The 18,915-nt window shown below is 39.4% G+C and overlaps 1 protein-coding gene across 1 annotated transcript in view; it reads right to left on the reverse strand.

Moving 5' to 3' along the window:
• Positions 1 to 6,153: 6,153 nt before the first annotated feature.
• LOC131382511 (IQ domain-containing protein J) overlaps positions 6,154 to 18,915 on the reverse strand; it is a 181,899-nt gene continuing 169,137 nt past the window's right edge. Inside the window, exons 3-5 of the mRNA XM_058434624.1 lie at positions 18,772 to 18,852; positions 8,878 to 9,010; positions 6,154 to 6,342 (exon numbers count right to left, since the gene is read on the reverse strand). Of these exons, the coding sequence (XP_058290607.1) occupies positions 6,154 to 6,342; positions 8,878 to 9,010; positions 18,772 to 18,852 (403 nt within the window). The remainder of the gene's footprint in view (positions 6,343 to 8,877; positions 9,011 to 18,771; positions 18,853 to 18,915) is intronic.

The raw sequence follows: 18,915 nt of genomic DNA on the forward strand, positions 1-18,915 counted from the left end.
ACCCAGGAGGCGGAGGTTGCAGTGAGCTGAGATCACGCCACTGCACTCTAGCCTGGGCAACAGAGTGAGACTCATTCTCAAAAAAATAAAAATAAAAGTCCCAGGCTGCTTCTCAGATATTCTGACATGATAGATCTGTTGTGGTTCTGGAATGTGCATTTTTATAAAAAGTTCCAAAAGTAATTATTATTTGGAAAACACTAATTAATATATTACAATATATAAAATCATATAAAAATCAAACTGACTAAAAAGTATTTGTGATTCTTAAAATGATTTTTTAAAAAAAGTCCAATTTTTGCTTCCTGAAGTATCCAGTGTTGGGTGCCCCCTTCTTCTCATTTTCTCAGGCTTCCATAAGAAAGCATTTTCCTAAAGACTCCCAGCCTCTGATTTCCATCCTTTTCTCCTCTCTACAAAGGTGGAAAGAGTTACACTGATTGGAGGATTAGGCAAAGGAACTGGGCATCTACAGCTCAGGATCACCCTCCCTCCGTCTCTGTGTGGGATCCAGCTCCCTGCACAGGATTCACACTGGCTCGCCCTGTAGGTGAGACTGGTAAGTTTCTCCCATTCCAAAGTTCAACAGTAAGTTGCCACAGTCAGAGTTACACCCTCAAATCCAGCTTTGACCAGAAATAAAGTTGAGATTTTGATCTCCCTCTGCCTAACTCTCTTATTTCTGAAAATAAGTTTCTAAATCAAGAAGGGAAAATGAGTTGTTTATTGACTTTCTAAAACTCCATCTTCTAGTACTATTGTTTTGTTGATTAGATTTGTTTTTCATATAAACCCTATGAGCCAGTTAATGCAACAAGTTTTATCTGTGAACTTAATAAAATTTTCATTTGCATAATACAGCTCTATAGATAGAGGCCTATAAAAAGGACATGTTGTATATGAAACTTTCATTGGAAGTTTTACTAAATGCATTGTTCAACTCATTAATTGTATTATTGAGCCACTTAGAGGAAAATTCGAGTTCTTGGAATTTTCCTTTAACAACTAGTAACTCTAGGATAACGTTTCTCAAAGTGTGTTCCATGGATCCATTAAGCCCAGTAAGATGTGACTCATTTCAGGTTTCACGCTCAGAGAAGCATAGAAAATGTGAAAACAATACAGCCTTCCTGCAGAATCAAAATGTGTAGAAACTTAAAAAGGCTCGAAGAAGTCGTAAAGTATATAAATTGACTCATTTTACCTCTCTTCCAATTAACATCTACCAATGTCCTATAAAAGTAGTATTTCAGGTGCCACATTCAGAGAAATTCTGCTCTAGAAGATGTTTCAGCAGTAAGATTTTTCTTAATAGTAGCACCTAAACCTTCTATACAATTAATCAATTAATAATTATTATTGCCTATGTTATCAACAGCTCTGTTACAAGAATTGTCAGCCATGACTGAGGAATTTGTAAGTTCTGCAAGGGCAGAGGTTGTTTTCTTTTGGTGATCATTGTATCCCCAGTGCTTGGCAAAGGCCTGGCATGCTGTAGACATTCAGATAGTTGTTGAACCAGTGAATGAATGTAGACCTAATCCAGGGATGTGAATAATTATCCCCCACCCCCAAAGATGTCTCATTTACAAAAGAACCTTAGGCTAATGAGCTTTCCAGAAGAAATGGAATACAATGATATATCACACTCCAGTTTCACCACATCTAATTTCTCCTCCGACCCTAAAGCATCTTTTATACCCATTCAGTGAGTGGAATGTTGGTTCGTTGTTGATTTTTTCTTTTGCAGATATAGTAGGTGCATATATTTATGGGGTACATGAGATGTTTTGATACAGGTATGCAATGTAAAATAATCACATTATTATCCATTAAGTAATCATGGAGAATGGAGTATCCATCCAAGCATTTATCCTTGTGTTACAAACAATTCAGTTATACTCTTACAGTTATTTTAAAATGTACAATTAAATTATTACTGACTATAGTCACCCTGTTCTGCTATCAAATAGTATGCCTTATTCATTAATTCTTTTTTTTTTGTACCCATTACGTTAACCATTCCCAGTTGCCCCCCTCCAGGCTCCCACCACCTTTCCCAGGCTCTAGGAATCATCCTTCTATTCTCTCTGCCCATTAGTTCAATTGTTTTGGATTTTTAGGTTCCATAAATAGGTGAGAACATGCAATGTTTGTCTTTCTGTGCTTTGGAATGTTTATTTGTAATAAAAAAACTGGATTTATTATGTAGGGTGCACTCTGTGTCTAAATTAGAGATCTAACAATTTATCTCACTAAGCTGTAGAATAAAGACAGAATTTGTATGAGGACGAATGCCAAGAGTGGACTTAAGGTAAACTACAAAGAAAACAAGCTATTTCTCAACTATCTTTATCAAGGGTGACATACTTGATGTCTAGATTTTTACATCTATACTCATAGGTCATTAAGTGTAGAGACTGCTAAGGAAGATTTATTATGTTACTATGGATGAATGAATCAGTGATCAATTAACTGTCAATTTTGCGTATCGTTCTGAACTCACGCAATATTTCATATTAGCAGTCCTTTTGAAAAAATTTTAAATCCCCAAACCAAAAGAACATGTTTATTTTTAAGCCTATCAAGAAAAATTACCCTCAAACCATGATGTTAAAAGGATAATTTGGGAAAAGGAATCTATATTATCAGCCAATATTTAGAGACATAAAAGGGAGAGGATGTTTGTGGTATAAAGATAATTAATATTTTATATAAAAATATATTTATTCATACTGTCATATATGTTTATATATTATATAGTTTGTAAAACTTTGGAAAATGAAATACTCTCTCAGGCTCCGGTTTGAAAGAAGAGAAATGCATCTACTTCTAAGTAAATACTAAGAAGTCCTCTCTTTTTATATATGGTTAATATATTCTCAGAACCAAAATTTGGAACAAATAGACAAAGAATTTGTGCTACTTGGGGGTCTGAAAGGAAGGATGAAAGATAATGTTTGGGTACTAAAATATTAGAATTCATGGGGCCTAAATTTGTAACAGCTGAGCTTAGTACTGTAAACTGTCCCTGACCTGGAAAATCTAGGTTATTAAATTATTAAGTAGCACAAAGCTTACATTCGCTATAATTTGTTGTTTGTTTTTGTTGTTGTTGTTGTTGTTTTTGAGACAGAGTCTTGCTCTGTCACCCAAGCTGGAGTGCAGTGGCACGATCTCGGCTCACCGCAGGCTCTGCCTCCCAGGTTCCAGCAATTCTCCTGCCTCAGCCTCGTGGGTAGCTGGGGTTACAGGCGCACGCCATCATGCTCAGCTAATTTTTGTATTGTTAGTAGAGACACGGTTTCACCATGTTGGTCAGGCTGGTCTCGACCTCCTGACCTCAGGTGATCCACCCAGCTCAGCCTCCCAAAGTGCTGGGATTGCAGGCATGAGCCACCACACCCGGCCCATATTCTCTATAGTTTTAAATATCTCAAAATTGTATTAGAAGGGGTCCCAGAAATCCTCTTTTAGGGCTGAGTCTTCCCCCAACCAAGTGTGACTTTGTAACAAGACTTTCTCCCTAATTAGTCACCAGAGTTTTCTTGATGTATTTAAAGCCTGAGGTTGTAAATCTGAAAAGGGCAATAAAGCTTGAGGGTAATGAAGCAGTTTGAAAGTTGGTGAATATGCCGTGTTCAACAGCAAGGGTAAGACTGACTTTTAGAAGTATATTTGGAAAGGTTTGTTGGGTCATCTGGCTGGCTGTTGAATATCCAGACACTCTTGCTAAATGCCGGGACACTTAAGCAGTGCTGTTAACCTAAGCATCCCACAGCCTTCACTCCAGAACACCTGAGGTAACAGAGTCTTCAGCTGGTCCAAATCACTGGTTTTGACCCTGCTCAGGACTATAATTCCTCTTGACCAGGAGTGAAGCAAGGTCTGCTGGTACAAGTTGGGCAGCTGCAGGAATGGCACTTGATTCTGCTTTCCCCAGTGTCCTAAGAATCTGCCTGTTCCTTATTCATCAGGTCTTGGAAGGAAAGAGAGCGATCTATGCTTGCTTTTACTCTGAGTGTGGGGGTGGTCTCTCAGAGGAGGTCTACTCATTTAGATGCAAAAGGACTCAGTTCATCTTCAGCTGGAAAATTAATCTTTAGTAAGGGCAACACTAAAATAAATGCTTAACCTTTGTGTGTAGTTCCAATATCTATATTCATATTCATTCTGGGACATGAGTTGATTCTCATGGATTCACTTGGGGAATCACAAACAAGTACTGTGCCCCTCAATCAGTGTCAAGTTAAAAATTCCATCTCTGCTCTCCACAATTTTTCCACAGCATTTTGAATAAACTCACTGAATGTTTTCAAGAGCAGATTCAAAATCAACCAATATTTAGTGAGAGCCTTCAGAGTCCCAGGTTCTGTGCTGTAGTTTACACGCATAGTGCCATTTAACCTTCACAGCAATCCCAATCAATTTCTGAGGTGGGTATTATTTCCAGTTGCAGATGAAGAATGTCCTCTCAAATGATGCATCTTGGACACATAGAAATAGTGGCAGAGCTGCTATTTTAAGTCACATCCTCTTACCCAGGCAGGCGCCTCATTCCATGAGCCACAGTGCCCCCTATAGGCCAGATCATAATAATATGGGAACCAATGGGAGACAGAGGCGTGACCACAAAGCAAGGCCCAAGCAGGAGGAAACAATTCTAAGCCAAAAGAGATTGAGAATGTCTCTAAATAATTCCAGAGATTTTTCCGGACTTATTTGTAAGGTCATGCTAATAATTTCTGAAAAGGTTATCAATCTTGGAGTTTAGAAAATACCACGCTATAGTTTCTTTCCATGATAATCCTATTAGATAAGCTACAGATCTCTGGGAGCTGGAAACGAAAAGCGTTAAATATTTTATGAAATTGATTAATAAAAAATACACAGGGCATTTCCTACTGTTGTCCTTTGTGCAATAACTAATATTTTTTAAGGAGAAAAGACTACTCTTTTTAAAAATCATTTTGATATCCACAAGCACCATTCCCTAACAGTTGCTATTCAAAATTCCTATTTCTAAAACAAATTTTTCTGTTACCACATGATACGTTGTGGTATAAGGGCACTTAATATGCAAATTGCTAACATAACTTAATACTATCTTCCCTTCTGTTGCTATTTAATTTGGCATTGAACAGCTGAGGTTTGAGGTTTTAATCAAGGAGCATTGAATGAAGCAATTTATAAAATCAAATGAGAGTTTTAAAAATATTGTTTTATTCACTGTTTATAACTACCAAATTGTAAAGTAGTCTCAGAAATGCATGAACTGATTGCTTGACCATGTCTAAATGCAGCCTTCTTTTCAAGTAATATAGTGGAAGAATAAAATATGGAGCTCCAACCCAATGGGTGGCCCAAGAAAAGGTAGTTATCTCTTTAAATCTCATTTTCATCATCTGTAAAATAGAGATAATAATAGTGCCTTTCTTTGTATGATCATTGATAGGATTAAACAAGATAATAGCAGAGTGCCTGGCATAGAACAAGTGCTCAGCTTTTATTAAGATAATGAATTTGAGCACTCATACTTAAACGTTACTTTTGTTATATATTTTAAGGCAGAAATGTTCTAAGAACTCTATTAACCACTATGCTTAGCCAAAATAATCAGAGCAGAAGCATGCAGAAGCATCATTATCAGCTCCACACAGGTACTCGACCAGATTAGTGAGCTGATTTCCCGTGTAGTACATGCCTGGGGTAGAGAGTTGAGATAGGCAATAATTGCAATTATGGGCGTGGGGCTGGAGAGCAGCTGGCAATGTCCACAAGTTAGGTAAGGGCATGTTGGCCTCCATTAAGTTTGTGCTAGAGGTTAGTAGAAGGAAGGCAGGGACTTGGGACAAGACAGGCAGCTGATCAGATATGAGAAGATAGAAAATCGTCTAGGCAGTAACAGCAACAGATTAAACCCAGAGAAAGAGGGCTGAGGTTCAACAACCTGGAAAAGATCAAGCAAGAGGCAGGGCCCAAAGAACTCCCTGGGGACACAGCTCACTGACAACATTTGACTTGGACTGAAGGCTTTTAACACAGAAGTTCCAAATGGACTCATGGTTGTTAGAGGAAACTCATTTCTTGATGACAGGCTTAGTCAGTGTAGGCCAGGGGTCATCCTATTCCCTCCATAAACTTGAGGTCCATTCACTGGAGGGTGAGAAAACCAAGTCTTCCTATCTGGGGCTCCTTGAGAGTATGTATGAACCCAGTGGGCCTGGCAGGCTGGTCAAGGTAGAGAAGAATCACCTTCCTTCCACCAGGCAACTTGTCCTCAGGTGACTGCAACCCCCAAGAGATGTAAGGATGAATCTTCCCAAAAGGGGCCCTGGCAAACTGATGATGACGGCAGATAAAACAAGCTTAGCTCACTAAACTCCAAACAACTACACATAAAGTTTTCTTTTAAATTATGACTTGGATATTTTACCTAAGTGACAAACCAGAGACTTGGAAGCATCCCAACATCTTATATTTTCATATTTTATTTTTTACATTTACTGTCACATCACTGTCATTCTCAATATTTAAGTCATTGTTATAATCAATAACTTCTATTAGAATTCTGGGCAGGGCCTGCTTGCTTTCTGACAGCTAATTCTTTTTGAAAATCTGTTCTGATTCTCTTTTTTTTTTTTTTTTTTGAGACGGAGTTTCCCTCTGTCATCCAGGTTGGAGTGCAGTGGCGCGATCTCGGCTCACTGCAACCTCTGCCTCCCGGGTTTCAAGCCGTTCATTCTCCTGCCTCAGTCTTCCAAGTAGCTGGGATTACAGGTGCATGCCACCACACCCAGCTAATTTTTGTATTTTTGGTAGAGACAGAGTTTCGCTATGTTAGCCAGGCTGGTCTCAAACTCCTGACCTCAAGCGATCTGCCCACCTCAGCCTCCCAAAGTGCTGGGATTACAGGCATTGATTCTCACTTTTTATAGGCAATCATGGGTGAGCCAGACTGCCATTCACTGAAGACAGTCGTCCTTGTCACATAAGCACAGAGCTAAAGGATGATGATATGGTGGGGCTACAGGATGCACACCCAATTCAGCCTGATATACCTTATGGGAGAACAAATTGCTGGGAACATTTGAGGGAGGAAATATCTTCTACTAAAAACCAACAAGGAATCAGGAGGCTAAGCTAAATTAAATAAAGTAGAACTGTTAGTGAAGCTGTGCAGAGATATAAATGAACTTGATGACTCATGAACAGGGAAGAACACGCATTTATGCACAAAACACTTATACCAGAATTGAAGCAGTACAGCAGTACAAATATAAAACAAACATATATTCTCATAGAAGTCCAATAAAACCAAAAGGTTAAGCACCCTAAAGCAACACTAAAACTTTTAGATGTCACTGGATTCAGCAGCAATTGAGAATTGTCGTGAATTGGGGCTGTGAGAAGGTACAAAGTAAATCCAAACATTTAACTCACAAAGTGATTTCTAATATTGAGTTTCCATCATTCAAATAAAATCCCAAAGTCATCTAAATTGCATTTTCTATTGGCATTTACAGCAAAGACATCTTAAACACTCAATTCTCACTTTAGTTTTTACCTCACAAATCATGAGTTAGACACAAATGAGAAGCCCTGGCATTTTCCAGTGTAGTTCACGAGTGCCCTCTAGTGATAGTGAGGTCAGTTAAGATAAGCCATTCCCCTAAATAATTGTTTTAAAAAGTGAAGATTCACTAAATGTTCAATTTCTGCTATCAATTAAAAATGGTCTTCTGCCTCTTTTATTTGCATTGCTATAAACTCAACTTATTCTCTCTCTTTAAATCCATATCTAGGCAAAACCATTTATTAAAGAATATGCAATGCAACCATCTGAAAACATTTCAAATACGGTAACTTCTACCTGATCCCAAAAAGAATACATTGCGTTGAGTGCTGGGAAACCTTTTTACCACAGAATAAACATGATAGCCAGAAGTAAAGGAAAAATTTTTGGAAGTAATATACTTGTGTAATTACTTCATTTCTCTAAGTTTTCAGCATTTCAGTGACTGGTTACAAATTATCACAATGCTTAAATCCACAAAATCCTGGTTCATAAATCCCTCATCACTGATTTCTTCCCACTTTTGATGTTTTTTAAAAATAAAGACTTCCAGCAGATTCCCTTATTCCTTAACTCTCTATCTCAGGTTTCTTAAACTGGTGGCCTATAGGTCAGTTGTGGTCTGTAGGCATGGTTGCTTTACCTTAAATTTTCTTACTGGCTGCTAACACTTAAAAAATACAGATTTCTGACATCTCCTGAAGAAAGAAACTCACATTTGGCCATGCCTGCCTGTATCACCACATGGTGACACATTGTCAGGAGCCAAGTGCACTGCCCTTTGGGTGAGGTCTATGTTCTCCATGTAGCCAGGGGCACAGCTCAGCCACCTTAGTCATGAGGGTGACTTACCTGGCCCCTGGAGACATTTAAATTGCAACCCCTGAGTGTGTGACCACTTTCAATTCTTCTGGTAAAAGTTCTCTTTCTACTCCTTATAACCAATCTTATCTTCCATCATATTAGCACCACTCAATAAAAGAAACACACAGCACATAGTAAAAGAAATATGTTACTATAAAGAAAAGGAAAAAAGACACTGCCGTAATAGAGAAATGAGAACACATAAATGCAATCTATTTTCTCTGGACTTGATAAAGTTCACTTTGTGCTTATGAATTGTGTCTTCGTTTTGAGGTCACAAAACTCTCACTATGGGTTCCTGTGTAGCAAATAAGCAACGTAGATCCTCACTGTCACAAACCACCTGCTCACATCCCAAGAGTTCTCTCTTAGAAACACAGTCTAGGCTTTCAGTTGAATGTCAAGTCAGGACACAGAAAAAGAAACACGACACTCACGGGTGTGCTGCTGTCAGAGAAGGTGTTCATGCTGACAGAGTTGCTCAGCTTCTCTGAGAGGGAGGGTGGGGACGGGCTCCTCTTCCCCAGGGGCTCCTGCCGCTGCAGGTACTCGCGCCATGCTCGCTGAATGCTGAAAAAACGAAACAAAACGAAAAACAGCACACACATGATTACTGTTGGGTCATGGCCCACAGACTCAGAAACTCACAAGGAGTCTGAAGGAATTGGCTTTGGGGACAAGGGAAGTAGAACACACAGAATGTGATGTAGCGAATCAGGAGACCTGAACTTTAACTTCAATTCAGCCGCGGAGACTATCTCCCTACCTTACTGGTTTGACTTTCACAGACTTGACTGCGCTCAACTGGCCTAAAAGAGTCAACTTAATAATAAAATTCATCAGTCAAAACAAACTAGTTTGCACAAGTAAATGTACTTTGATTTATGAGACACCAAACTCTTTCAATTTTTCATCTTATATTTTAAGTGAGAATAATAAATAGGCTGACTATTACTGCATTCACTCAATGTGCGATTTTTGAGGGGCCATTCTGTGCCAGGGTCAGCCATAGACTCTGAACAGGGACTCTGCCGTGCACAGCTCCAGAGCTGTCCTTTGCATGACCGCAAGGTGAAGGGTGTCAGTGATGTGCCGCGCAGTCTGCATGGCCAAATGCAGTGGCCCTGCTGTGGGGCACGAGGCAGGTGAGAGCACCACATCATGGGTTTTATATACTGTGGAAGGGAATAGGAAATGGACAAAGATTATAAATAAAGAAATGGACAAAGATTATTCAAGTGTTATGTACTACTCAGAGAATTAATGTAATGTGATTAGGTAGCTATTTCAGGTTTCACCTAAGGAAGTTATTTTCTGTGATTAGTATCAGAAAAAATAAATTATCTTCTGCTTAGGATAATAGAAACCTCTTCTTAATATAAGCTAAGCGATTCCCCCATGGACTGTTTATTAGTCTGTTTTCATGCTGCTATGAAGAAATACCCAAGACTGGGTAATTTATAAAGAAAAGAGGTTTAATTGACTCACAGTTCTGCATGGCTGGGGAGGCCTCAGGAAACTTACAATCATGGCAGAAGGCACCTCTTCACAGGGTAGCAGGAGAGAGAATGAGTGCTGAGTAAAGGGGGAAGCCCCTTGTAAAACCACCAGACCTCCTGAGAACTCACTATCAACAGAACGGCATGGGGGGAAATTGCCCCATGATTCAATTATCTACATCTGGTCACACCCTCGACATGTGGGGATCATTACAATTCAAGGTGAGATTTCGGTAGGGACACAGAGCCAAACCATATCAGACTGGCTTCTGATCTTTGAGATTAACATCTCGGTTTTCATAGGGAGTCACTGAACACAGCCTAACCTCTTGTGGGAGTTAACAGTTCATGCAGACCAGTTGTTAGGATTCAGCCTTTTAAAATAGTTTAAGATAGCTATATTAATTCTATCACTATGTCTTCTAAACTCCTGGAAGCATCTGATCTTCTGTAATTCTTTCACACACAACCTATGTCATTAAAGTTGTTTCTGAATAAACAAACTTATTTATTCTCATTTGGCTGGAATAGTTCAAAGATCATCAATTCTCAATGGTCACAGGATATAAATAACACAAAAATGCAACCACATTATTGAATCTGTATGTTTTCCCTAATCTATTAAAGGTCTGGGAATTATAATGCTCAAGGAAAAGTCCATAAACTGTAGTGAAAACAATACTTTGGTGTCAGTAGCTAATTCCCTGAAGCTAGGAAACTTAAGCTTTAGGGGTTCTTACTTAAAGGCCAGGAACCTCTTCCAAGACCCTGATGAGGGGCTTTTCATGATTTGTATAGAATTGTAAAAATAAGATATTTTTAGAGTTTTTTTTTAAAGTACTCTTCAGAGTATACATATTTCAAGCCCCACTAAAGCAGAATCTGGCCCGAATTTGAATTATATTTGGTCACTGTTTTATTATGAAATCTTGCTCAAAGTGCATTTTTATTTCTCTGTTTTTCTTTGGCTTAAAGATTTTAAGCAGAATGGGAAAAGGAGTCCTGTAAGATTGCCTGCCTGAGTTTGGTGGTCTTGTTGCTTCTTCAGGACCCGTTATATCAGGGAGGAGTGAACTTAAGGAAGTTGTTGGTGATGTTCACATCCTCTGAGTTGCTTGGGGTATCCCAGAGCCCAGCTAACAAGTTCTGCTGCTTGAAGGTTCCTAAAGTCTCTAAAACTGCCCATCAAGAGCTCAGAATGTGTAACATTTTAAAGGCAGTTTAAAAACTAGAAAATGTTGACAACCAATAGAACATCCACAACTTTATAGGACTTTGAGGTATTCTACACTGTCCTTTTTTCCCTTTAAATCGTCTTCATTATTCAGAAAATACAAAAACAAAATATAGTGGCCATTTGAGATACTACATTTTAGCTTGTTGAACACCAGAGGGCGGTGTGACACCTCTAAAGAACCAAATAACATTGGGCAAAACTGAGATGAGAGGTTTGCAAAAGAATTCGCGCTTAAACATCCTATTCTCCCTCCTGGTTTTATGGAATTTGGAAGTTGGCATACCAGTTCTCCTTAAGTCAGATATTAAGAAGACAATATTATTTTCTTCCTAGTTAATGGATATCCTTTTCTTTTCTAATTTATGAGGTGACAATATTAAGTACTTTTAAAATATGTATTTAAAACATCTATACACCCACTGACTTTCTTGATATAGGAGCTGTTTTATTTTGTAATATTTACTTTACAGTCATCCACATATGTGAAAACAATTTATTACATGATCTCATTATTTTTAAAACATGCTATAATATGATATATATATATATATATATATATATATATTTCCCATTACTACTTGTCCTTCATAATTACAGTTTTAAGGACTAGATGATAAGCTGGACGAATCTTTAAATTAGCATTTGGGGTTAAAAAATTACAGGGCCAGCATATCACACCAGGCCATTACCCAAAATTGCTACATTGTTTTTTAATGATGGAACTATGCTATGTTATTCTCTGTATCATAGAAAAGTGTTTACATCACATGTTATTTACTCCCCTTGGCCATTCCTACAACATGACCTTCAAAGATTAAATTGTTCCAATATTAAGCTGTCTTAATACCATCTCCAGATGTTATTTTACTGTAAGAGGGAACTAAAATAAAATTTAGAAGCACCTCATCTCTCAATCATAAGGAATCACTTTTAGCCTTCTACTCCTAGATTTACCATAATTCCTGCTCACAAGTCTCCTTTGTGGCTACAGAGTAAATTACACACTACCTTGACATTTTTATTTTTGAAACTAGACAATGCTATTCATTATAATTCTTTAAAGGCTTGTTGAAGTAAGAAAGCACATGTTGTGTGTTCCTATATTTTGAATTATAAATAAAGTGTAAGGGTTTACTTCTACACAGATGACAAATACATTTCCAATATTTTTTTTTTTGCTAGGTCAGTTCCTATCTATCTTCTCTCATAGCAGGGGTGGCACAATCTGCCTTTCTTTGCCCTTTTTCTATATACCCCTGTTTGTTTTACAGTGCAGTTGGCTCTGTCATGCACTCACATCCACTTGGGGGACTCACAGCCTGTGCAGTCCTGGTTGCCAATGGATGTGTTTATCTAGAAGAGGAGAGGAGAGGGTTCTCAGAGAGCTAGGGTGCTTAGAGAAGGCTTGAGGGAGTCCTAGCATTTTAATTGGTCCTGAAGCATGGATGGGATTGAAATTGATGGAGAGGAAGAAGATCTTTGGGCAAAGGCACAGAAGTGAAGACACCAGGCAGGAAGCAGGAGGATCCCAGAGAAAAGCAGTAAGTCTGAGGCTACAAAGATGGCAAGAGGATCTCAGAAGCCACCTGGGGTCAGGTTGGGGGCAGACTGGGCAGTGTGGGCAACCCTGCTTTGGTGCAGTTGATAATTGGTTTCAACTTTTCAAGAACAGCCAGAAATCTTGATTTTTTTATGAGAAACAATTATAAAAAATCCAAAATACATTGTAACTCAAGTAGGCTGAATTTAGGGATGGACAAAAAAGGACATCATCAGAGAGAATACATTGAATCTGAGCATCTTGGAAACAATAGCTGATATACATAGAGCTCTTTTCTGTGGTCACTCTCTTATTCAATCCTTACCACAAGTGAGCCATGAGGGAGGCACCATGATTATCACATGGGTAGATTTTGCGTGCCCAATATTAATTTCTCCTTTTCATTGGTTTTGTGGATCTACCAACTCTCTACCCATGAGCTTTGGATGAAACAGATCCTACCCTATCACTGTAGAGGGTGGCCCATTCCCCCTGGCTCACCAGCCAGAGGGCCATGGTTGGTTCAGTTTGGAGATGCACACGTGGTTCAAGCCAGGTCTATTAAAGGCTGCTCTGGGGATTGTACTGAGACTACTGAGAAAAAGGCCCTCTTTTTCATCTAAAGTTTCAGCAAGTAGAGCTGAAACTACCTGCAAGCCTAGAGCTGGCAGTGGCCACTCTGTTGCAATGTTGGGAGAGCCCACATGAGAATGAATCATGGGAAGAGCAGAGTTTACAGAAGAAGAAAGACAGATGCCTGATAACCTTGCCCAACCACCTGGGTTTCACTGTGCTTAAAGCACATTAGACCATGGCTGTTTCTGTTATGTGATTCAATATAATCTTTTTTACATCTATAAATTAGTTTGAGTTGAGTTTCTGATACTTACAACCAAAGAGTCCTGGCCGGTCTCAGGGAACAAGATGGGAACTGATCATCATTCCCAACACTCGGAGCAGATCCCTGTCTCCCCATTACATTTGTTCCCTCCTTACCGTTCAGCAAAAGGCAGAAATAGAGACGCAGGATGGAGACAGTGGGTTTGGTTTGTCATATACTGACTGTGAGTGGAGAAGTAGAAACCCTACTTATTTCAGTCTGTTCATTGATTTTTCTATGTGCAGCTAGCTAAAAGCTATCTGAACAGATATATCATATTTTCATCATTTGTTATCTATCCCAACATTGTATCCTGATACAAACTTGCTCAAGTGTCAATACGGGGCCACTGCATGCAACAGGCAGGTTTCCCACAGAAACTGCCCTCTCTCTCCAGGCTGCTTCCCCTCCACTCCAGTCTGCTTCCCCTCCACTCCAGCATCCACCCGGTCTGTAGTTCTCGACTTCACTGCCACACTGATGGATGATGCTTCCTATGCACCAGGGCTTATGTTCTCTTGGCTCTTTCCACAGGTCTCTTCTCAAATACCCATGACTCTGAAGACTGTCAAGAATGCCAGTGTTCTCACACATGAGAATTTGGAGAATTTGGGTCCTGGATCTACAACACTCTTTTCTTAATGAGGACTGAGAAGGCGCTTCAGAAATAATGCACCTAGGATTACTGAGTCTAAGAAAGAGAACAGTGGTCCTGCAATACTGTTAAACATCCAAAAAGAAGAGTATCATATTAGGCCAATCCAAATGCCTCTTTTCAAATAAGTCCTGTCCCCCCACTAGAATGTAAAATCCTTGGGGACAGTGACCACTCCACAGTTCTGGGATATAGGACAAGTAGGTGATTAACAAGTATAATTCTTCTAACATTGCATCCCAGAAATAGCTCAAAGAAGAAAAAGTTTTATCTCATGATAAACTGTGCTTAGAGTCATAGAGGTTCTTGCCTAGTTTACCTCTCATGAGCTGTAGCTTTAGACAAAATACTAAACACGCTGGCCTCCCTCTTGCTTATCCATAAAGTAGGAGTAAGAATAACTTCTTTTCAACCCCTACAAGAAGTCAAGGATAATGTATGTAAGTTACTTAGCCCAAACTTGACAAACAGAGCTCCTAGATTAACTATTATAATTACTTAAGGAAAGGACATATCAAACACTTTCAAATACTTTGAAGTCACCTGTGCAAATCATCCAAGGATCCCTCCTGGCAATATTTTATTAGCCCAAGTGAACATAAAAATATGTTTGAAAAAGGTACGTTTGCATGGGAAAAATACACTAGACTAAATGTCTAGTCTTGAATTTTCTCATCGAAAGCTGACTACAATTTAATAAGACATGTTAGCATTCTCATTTTACAGAGAAGTGCAACTGAGGCCCAGAGAGGCCATTGGTGTTCCCAAGGTCACATAGCAGGTAAAAAGCAGAGCTGGGATTTGAACCTAAGTTACTCAAATTCCAAGGTCTGTGCTCTCAACCACTCTTCTCTCATATCTTCTTTTAATTAAATTTTTGACTAAAGTAGATATGTATTACTCTCAAATGCAATTTAATAAGGGTTTACTAAACATCTTTAAAGTCCTTTTCGGAATGCTCTCTCTGTCTCTGTCTCTCTCTCTCTCTGCCCCTCTCTCTCCTTTATGGAACCTAAATGTTGTTTCATTACAAAATCAAATATAATAACAAAAATCAGGAGAGGGATTGAGCATATTCATTGAGCTGACTTTCAAAAAAGCAATTAGTATTCAATACATCTCTATGTTGTTCCATCACAAAGTAAATACACTGTTAAAAACGTAAGGAAGGGGATTGGGGGATTGCACATAGCTAATGAACAACTTTTACATGAGGGTTTGTGTTGGGAATACCTGTTTTAGATCTTGCTACAACATGCAAAGAGTGACTTACAAGGTGGAGGGCAGCAGCTTGTTGGGGCTTGGGGAGCCCACCTCTTTCTGTGCTGCAAGGCCTTCTCACTAAGCCTGCATTCCTTTGCTGTGCACCTTCATCCCCCAAAGCTTGTTCCAGCCTTAAGGCTCTTAGGAACACATTCATCTTTAGCCTTAGAGTTGCTCAGAGAGCCTTCCTTTTGGTGCTTTCACTATTACATTTACTTTCACAAATTTTCTGACTTGAGAGGCTTGCCTTTGTTTAATCTTCAGAGAACTTGCCTTTTACCTCCCGCAAATGCCTTTTCATTAATAGCCATACGATCTTGATTGCTTTTGCCCTTTTGATGCACTCTTTTGATCCTCTGGTCTAATACTCAAAATTACCTCTTAACAGTTGCATTCATGAACCAGGTAATGGACCCTTTGTGACACTCCCTTCAACTTTGATACACACACCCTCCCCTCCCCAACACTCACTGAGCCACACTTTCTGACAGGCCTCTGCCTCCTGCCACTGATACTTTGCACTGCCACACGCACGTTTACACTTTCTTATAAATTCTTTCCTTTTCACGATGTCCTGAGTACGAGGAACCATCTGAGACCCTTTCCTGCTATTCTGACCCCATCCTGGGATTCCCACAGGTAGACAGTGAAGGCAGCCCACACCTGAGAACAGGTCTCATCTTTCTTCTCTTTTACATTCAGAGATTGCCTTGCCACAGCACCTCCATCCCCCTCAGGGCTTGCAGGCACTAGACTAGCCAGACACCCTGTATGGGAACTGTTTACTCTCTTCTCATCAGGGAGGGGAAAGGAGAGCCTTCAGGAGAGGGGATTTTATGGTGGACTGACCCTCACTTCCCTCTACCCCTGGGAGAAGATAGACTCTCAAGTTGGTCCCCACCAAAAGAAGTCAAAAGACCCTAAGAGAAAGCCTGTGATAACAGAGGGTGACTGTGGTACCTGGGACAAGGGCACATTTTTTATACCCAATGCTCTTCAGGACTAAAAAAAAACTTCTTTTGGAAAGCAGGAGTGAGAATGTCCCAAGATTGTCCCTGTTGAAGATGCCACGGTCAGCTGGAGGAAGGCACTGCTTGGTGCATCATGGGGCAAAGCCCCCGCAGAGCAAGGGGCATAAACCCAATGAGGATGTGCAGCCTATACCATCAGGGGGGCTTACAGGAGACACAATGACCCCTTCCCTCAGAGTCCAAAAACAGGACAGTTGCTAAAGGAAACAACTGCTCAGAGTGAAAGTGTCCACCATCTATTCATAGGAAATCTGGGACAGTCTTGGTGTTTAGCACATGGGGGTGGGAGAGGTAACACTGATAAAGAAAGGGAGAAGGAGAGAAGGGAGAAGGAGGGAGGAGAGAAGGGGAGCTAAGAAAGAGGAGAGGGAAAGGAAGGAAGCAGAATACACAGCTGTAGAAAAGGTCTCATGTATGCAGAGGGGAGATTTTCAACCTGCCATGAGAGTTAAGAATTTAATAACCAGATTAGACAAAAGTCACTGAACTAGACTAAACTCTCCAATGGGACTCAAGTTCTATTGTTGGGCAAGATTAAGTTTTCTCTCCTCCTTTCTCTCCAGTGAGCAGAAATGGGATTCAGAATTATTAGAAGAGATAAAAACCATTCTGTTTGCACCTCATTGAGCTGAGACTCCTCCGTCAAATCAACAAATATAAAATCTCAGGCTCTCTGAGCTGGCTGGAATCTGAAGCACAGAGATTTTTTCTTTGCCTAGTCCTTCTGGTACCTACCCCACAGCCCCTACGTATTGAAGGTGATGGGAACTGAAAAAGACCTGGGAGTTTTTCTAACTTAATGTCAGCATTCACATTAAACACTCTAATTTTTCATACACCAACTTTTCTTTCACCAGCACATTTTCATTTAATAGAACCTTATCTTAATGAGAAAATTCCTAATGATAAAGCAACCTATGTTTGCAAACTAATGTCCTGTGTAGTGAGGCTGACACACTGCTTACACAAAATGGTTCGATAGCCTGATTCATTATGTATTTAGTAAGTGTGACACAGAACTTTCTAGCTGGGCACCCCACTGGTTCAGAAGTCTTGTTTGGACTTTATCTTGAGGGGTAGCCTTCTATGCTCATGCAGAGGCAAGCTTTTTACTGGTGACCAAGGTTAACATAGATTTACAGGGGTATGTATTGGTATTTGCTTTTATCCAGCAGGATATTATGTATTTGTGTGATTTCTGTTTTAGTTCCTAAGTCCAGCAACAACTTGTTGTTGTTCAAATTTGTACACACCTCAAGGTGCCCTTCTTTAGGGTGATTTTTCTAAAAGTTTCCTCCTTGCACTTTAAAAAAAAGATCAGTGATTCTGGCCAAGCTCAGATATGTTAACATTCTCGTTTAAATTCTCATGCTTCTCGGAGTGTTATACTGAGTGTGTGTTTGTGTGTGTGTTGTGTGTTTGTGAGGGAGGAGAAGGGGAGAGAGATTAAATATACCCTCACTGGCATTTCTCATGTATGCTTCTGAAGGAAAATCAGAACAGGAAAAGATCTTGGAAAACATTCACAAATATTTTTGAAATTGCTTCCAAGGTAATTATAATAGGCCCCTTCTCTACTTAAAATGGTTTTGGAAGGTTAATTTTTTGTTCGATAATAAAGTCTTTCTCACTTTGGATCTTGTTAGTTTCACTTTGTTAATATTGAGATGTTGTTAGCACTATTTTAAGGTAATAGTCATTTATAACGGGGGAGGAGGCTTACATTTGGGTATCTTAACAGAGAATAAGAAGAAAAGGATAGGAGGTGATAAAAAAAAGAGAAGAAACATTTTCCCCAAATAATTGAACAGAAGCTGAAATAGAAAGAAGATTTTTAAAAGGGTGTGTGTGTGTGTGTGTGTGTGACAGATGGCTTCAGGTGGAAATAACCAAATTGTTCGAAGATAGAATTAACCAAGTTACTAAGATGAAAGGCAAAGGAAAATGCTAGTGGAAGTTAAAGGATTGTACTAGGCAAGAAATGGAAAAACCAAAAAGTGGTAAAAACAATGGCAAGCAAATAATTCCCTGTACTACCCAGTAGATGGTGCTGTGCACCCAAAGTAGCTGTGTTCCTGCTTAGAAGAGGGAGGAAATAACGTGCAGCACATGAATGTAGAATAAAGATGCATAACTGCTGTACCTGAAAATTCCAGATTTACTCAGGAATTCATAAAACAAGAACTGTAGAACTAATTGCTTAATTTATACTTTGAAATAACTTACATTTTCACCTTTGATTCCAAGGGCTGTAGATTGAGGGAATACTTTTCAATATTATTCTCTGTATCCATGGCCAGCTGGTGACTAGAAACAGAAATAATGTCTCAATATCTCTCAATCCAGAAGGTTAACATTTATAGCAATAAT

Source organism: Hylobates moloch, unplaced genomic scaffold (genome assembly GCF_009828535.3).
Source record: "Hylobates moloch isolate HMO894 unplaced genomic scaffold, HMol_V3 SCAFFOLD_35, whole genome shotgun sequence".
NCBI classification, from domain to species: domain Eukaryota; kingdom Metazoa; phylum Chordata; class Mammalia; order Primates; family Hylobatidae; genus Hylobates; species Hylobates moloch.